This window comes from Sinocyclocheilus anshuiensis, unplaced genomic scaffold, assembly GCF_001515605.1.
Source record: "Sinocyclocheilus anshuiensis isolate Anshui unplaced genomic scaffold, SAMN03320099.WGS_v1.1 scaffold335, whole genome shotgun sequence".
Taxonomy (NCBI): domain Eukaryota; kingdom Metazoa; phylum Chordata; class Actinopteri; order Cypriniformes; family Cyprinidae; genus Sinocyclocheilus; species Sinocyclocheilus anshuiensis.
The window spans coordinates 175592-181258 of NW_015548239.1; the positions used below are offsets into that span (position 1 = coordinate 175592).

At 37.8% G+C, this 5667-nt stretch overlaps 1 protein-coding gene across 3 annotated transcripts in view; it reads left to right on the top strand.

Annotated features, from left to right (window-relative positions):
* Positions 1-1669: 1669 nt before the first annotated feature.
* LOC107654837 (arf-GAP with SH3 domain, ANK repeat and PH domain-containing protein 2-like) overlaps positions 1670-5667 on the top strand; it is a 32893-nt gene continuing 28895 nt past the window's right edge. For all 3 annotated transcript variants that reach the window (XM_016442094.1, XM_016442095.1, XM_016442096.1), the window contains exon 1: positions 1670-2047. In XM_016442094.1, coding sequence (XP_016297580.1) covers positions 1922-2047 — 126 coding nt within the window. In that variant the 5' untranslated portion in view covers positions 1670-1921. The remainder of the gene's footprint in view (positions 2048-5667) is intronic.

Sequence of the window (5667 nt, forward strand, 5' to 3'; positions counted from 1 at the left end):
TACTGGCCTCCCATATGACTAAGAAAGACAATATCGGCCTATTCAAATGGCTTCAACAGAAGTGTTACAATATAATAATTAAAGCTGCAAGCAGCGTTGAAAGGGCCCTTGCACCCGGAGCCACCTCTACCCGGTCCGGACCTTAGGAAAACAGTGAACGCTGGGCATTATGCATTTAAAGTGGTAAATATAAGAGGAATATGTCACAGTCATTTATATGTGCCAAACTTCCTGCTGCCAGCTGGTGGCGCTATGACTATAACTGAATATTGGCATGTGGATGTCTTCAGGCCAGGACTTTTATCAAACATGTGAAGTTTGGGGCAGTTTGGAAATCGTATGGCTGAGTTTTTTTATTAACATTTTGTCAGTAACATTTGACATTTGAAAACATATTGTTATATTCCAATGAAAATTAGCCTTTAGCAATGATCAAGAACAAACAACCTGTTACGAGGGATTTAGAATAATAACAAGATAAAAAAAAGCAAGTATCAAGATAAAACGACATAAATAAAAATTAAATACAATAACAATTATATAAAAAACTAAATAATAATACATAGATAAATAATAATATAAAGAAAAGAAATAAAACAATTTTTTTTTACTTTTCTTTTTGACTCAAGTAGGGGGTAGGAAAGCTCATCTAAACATTATATCTAAATTCACAGATGATTCAAAACCTTATTTAAAATCTGGTATGTTTTAACTGTTTAAAGATCAAACTTGAAATCTCAATCCAAAATGGTACTGTAAAGGGACATTTAAAGAACAAATGAAGCACTGATTCATTTTCAGATCCACAAAAAGAGCATTCTGGGTGAATATATCCATAAATTTAGATAAAAATAACTTGCAGGGGTAAAGTATGGCTGAGTTATAACATAACTTCCTTTTCCATGACAAAACATCGAAATATGTCAGGCCGCCACGGACAAGCTCTTTAGCGAAAACTCAAGATCTTCGCAATTTAACATCGCAAAGGGCTTTAGATTAGACTGACCAAATATGGTGTTGATCTGATTAAATCTAGGAGTTCATTAAAATTAAACGCCTGAAAATGGCAAAAACGGAGCTAAATTTACAGAGAAATTTCAAAATAGCAGACTTCCTGATGTGTTTCGGAATTAGCTCCAATAGACTTTTTTGTAGGTATTGGTGTGTTACATGTGTCTACCGAATTTCATACATGTACGTGAAACGTAGCGGGAGGGGCACTTCGTTGAAAGAGTATAGGTGGCGCTATGGAGCCATTTTGTCACACCCATTTTCACAACTTCTGGCGTGTGTGCAAGTTTCATGACTTTTCGAGCATGTTTTAGGCCCTCAAAAATGCGATTCATTTTGGAGAATAATAATAATAATAATAATAGGCTAATAATAATAATAATAAACGGAGAAATTCCAAGATGGTCCTCACACCGCAGTGGTCGGGCCCTAATAATAAAAATACTCTATGAGTAATTTCAAAAGGCCTAATATTTCCCTCTCAAATAAAAAAATGGATTCGTTTCATTCTTTCATGAATCTGAAGACTTCCATTCTTTCTCCGCGCGCTTTTCATTTCGTCAGTGAACACAAACATTCCCACGTCATGATGGAATGACTCCCTCCCCTCTCGCCGCGCGCTATTGAACGCTCGCGCGGCACAGAGAAAGAAAGAAAGAAAGTAGACAGAGGGCGCAGAGAAACTTTACCGACTCTCTCTCACACCACACGGCGGAACACAGAGAAGACCGACACTTTCGCCTTTGGTCGCAGATATGAAACAACTTTTAATTCCTCTGCTCTGGCAATCACGCTCACTTCTGGATATAGATGACTTTATGGAGATGCACTTTGCTTGATCTTGAGGCGTTTGTTTTCTCTACCTTTACTGGGATTTTACGCTTCTCGGTTGGTACAGTCGGAAAAAAACATGCCGGAGAAAATAAGTATTTCGGATTTTGTATCTTTGGCGAAAGAGGACCTATCGTCCCCGGTAAGCTCTGGATTTCAGTCTAAAATGAGCGACTGTCGGAGCACCGTGGCCGCGCTCGAAGAGGTAAGGGCGCGTGCAAGCGCGTTGTTTATCTGTGCGCAGGTGCACAACACCTGAGTGAATCCCTGTGAAAATCTCTGACACACACAAAAACATTTTAATTGCACCCATGTCAAGACTTTTTAATATGAGAAAAACACTATTATTTTGAATTTAGCCTAACTTAATGAATTTTTGGTTGCAGAGTTTATATTCATCTGTTTTACGTGTGCACTTACTTTGTAGAGTAATAAAATGGTCCATCCTTTTCATTTTTAAATTGTTATGAGTCAGGGTGACCTTTCGAGTCTACAACGATAATTTATCTGAAGATAAACTGGGAAAAGTATTAAAGTTGCCAAGGTTAGTTGAGCATGTCCGTAGATAGTGTAAACTACGCCTGTGGTTACTCTTCAAGGAGGACACCTGTGTGAACAACAGAACTGACCTTTTGCCATTTAGTGAACTGTTGCTAGTCAATCTTTTTTAAACACTAGTGGTTTGAATGCCCCACTGCACACTTTATGGGCTTGTGTTGTGGTTAATAGTCAGAGGATGGCACAGGAGTCACAACAAGTAAGAGACAGAGACTGTTTTCAAGTGGCCAAGTAAACTTGGAGCTTGGATGTTGAGGAGTTGTTGTCTCCAGTCTTAAATAGCGAGACTGGAATGACGGGGGACAAACACAGAACCACCCCACAGTCCTTCACAGCTGCATCATTTAACTGAGGAATAGTGTTAATATAGTTAATTACAGAGAAGCAGGACTGATAACAGACTCAGTACTTGTTGTGAGGTCTTATAAACGTTATATTGGTCTTTGGCTGCCAGCACATCTATAGGCATTTGTGTGGATATTAATGAAGAATAGAGAAATCCTGCCAGCACGCAATAACACTGGGCATGTCGGGACAGTGGAAGCCTTTCATTTATTTCCGCCTGTTTCATGGGAAATGGTTTAAGGTTTTTTTTTCAGGAATTTCAAGTTCTAGAGCAGTGGTTATCAATTCCAGTCCTGGCGACCCACCGCTCTGCATATTTTGCATGTCTCTCTTATTTAACACATCTGACTCAGATCATTAGCTCGTCAGAAGAGAGCTCCATGCATGAACTGTGTTCCGATTGACAGGGTCCCTACACAGTGTTTATTGCTTACTACTCCCTGAGCATGGGAAATCTGTTGAAGTTTATTTCACTTCGAAACATTCATTCATGGATTTGCGCTACGCCACAGCCTGCAGCGTCTTCACACCCAGATGAAACTTACTAGAGAAGTGTGACATAATGTACCTCTGTAAATAAATACAATCACGTTTTGCACACTTTAATGCCCTTTGAATTGAACATATACACTCCCTTTGAACTAGAATCATGGTGGAATATCCTGTGAAGTCCACTTCGCAGGTCACTTACGATCGAATAGAACAAATGTCTGAAGTGATAAGAGATAGGCCTACATACAAAATGTGCGGAGTGGTGGGTCGTGAGGACTGGAATTGAGAACCACTGTGGTTTTCAACCAGAGAGCTGGGGCCCACTAGGGGGCCTCAACAAACTTCCAAGGGGGCCACAGGATGGCACAAAAGTATTTAAATAAATACATTATTATTAATATAGTAAAATAATTAAACTCTAATCTAAATTAAAATAGTAAATCACAAAACCAATCATATTTATTTTCCCCCCTCAATAATTATTATTTTTATTGAAGAACATAAAGTTCTCAAAATTCCTGGAATGGCAGAATGAATGGTTAATATCAATGTTCCCAGTTTCTGTTAATAAAAAGTTTTAAAACAGAAAATGTTATACTGGGGTACCTTTGAATATTGTGCTCTTAAAGGCTTGCAGGAATGGTCTTGCTACATCAAGGGTTATCGATTAACAGAATAGTTCGCCTAAAAATGAACATTCTGTTATAATTTACTCACTCACACTTGTTCCAATCTTGCTGGACTTTCTTACATGGAACACAAAAGTAGATATTTAGCAGAATGTCCAAGCTGCTTTTTTTTCATACAGTGAAAGTAGATGGGGAACAGGGACAATCATGATCGCCATTCACTTTCATTGTGTGGGAAAAAGCTGCTTGGACATCATGTTAGATGGCTTCCATTGTGTTTTACACAATAAAGAAAGTTGAGCGTGATTGGAATGGCATGAGGGTGTTAATTGGGGTGCAGATGATGAACATTTGGGTTGAACAATGCCTTCAAGCACCACTTAAGCAACGCAAAGAGTTCTGAAACTAATACTAGGTTTTGTGGAAATATTCTTTAGAATTAACACAGAAAGAGAAGATGGAAATAACTTTAGTTTTATTGAATGAGTCAGAGATGTTTGTGTGATAGTTTTTTTTCTGGATTATAAATTCGGTCTGCTCAGTTCCTGATGTTGCAGATATGCGGTGTTTGTCCAGATTACTTGTGCAAATATATAAAGTTGTGACTGTGTTACAGTGTTTCAAATCTTCAAAGTAGAGGTTTAAGTGTTTGATATACCCAGGGGCATCGTGTGTGTATAACTGAGTGTGTTTTCATGAAGATCAGTGTTTGAAGGCTTGTTTGGGTTTGAGGGGCAAAGTTAGTTTTATGTTTCCATTTGCTGAGATGCTGGCTAATGGCTGGCATCATGTTGAATGTTCTGCAGGAGGAGGCCACGGATAGAAACCTTTGGACAGATGAGTTTGCAGTGCAAACTTTTAAATAACTTTTGATAATTATTGAATTAGAAATTACACTTTGTATGTTGCTGTTTGTATGTGTGTGTTTGTTTGGCATCATACAGTGTGTGTAACACTTCGCATCAGATGTAAGCACACACCCACCACAGTCATACCACGAATCAGCAGATTTGATGTGACTAATGAATGTATTTCTGGCCGTCCTCACTCCCTTTGGGTGTAGTATAGATGACTTCCCCAGCCGCTAACACTATCGCATATCCTAGTATCGTCAGTTTACTTAGGCTATAGTGACCAGTCTTTAAGAGGTTTGGCTGGGGCATTGTGTTATAGGGGGCAGTGAACTTTACAAACTACCCTAATGTTGTCATTCTGTTGCCTTTTGGAGCTCATTTGGTGCTACACATGCTAAAGATGATGTCAGTATTTATTGTTCCAGTAATGCCTGTATAATATTTCTGACATTCATAATGCCATTATTCAGTATAATTAGTGTTAGAGATTTCTAAAAGAGTATGATGAAGCTACTATTTTGAAAACTCCTCCACACTACAAGCTATTAAAGTAATTAGTATGCTGAAGTAAGCAAGCACTATCTTTTTACATAATGTTCAGATGATATAATTTATTTTTATTTAGCAGTATTTATTGGGCACAAAAACAATAAGGATCATGATTACAGTTACAGCATTTAACTTGGACACAAATTTACACTAAATAAATAGTTTAAAATATATGGCTGCAAAAAAGGGTTTCACAGGGCCTTAAAGAAATCAGTGAACTGTTTTAGTGAATCAGTTTGTTTCAAATTATTTTAGTTTTATGAGCTGTTGAAACATATTATGTAAAAATAAGCCCTCTACTTTGTTTGATATCCATCATGTAGGATTTAAAGGGGTCATATGATGCTGCTAAAAAGAACATTATTTGGTGTATTTGGTGTAATGAAATGTGTTTATGC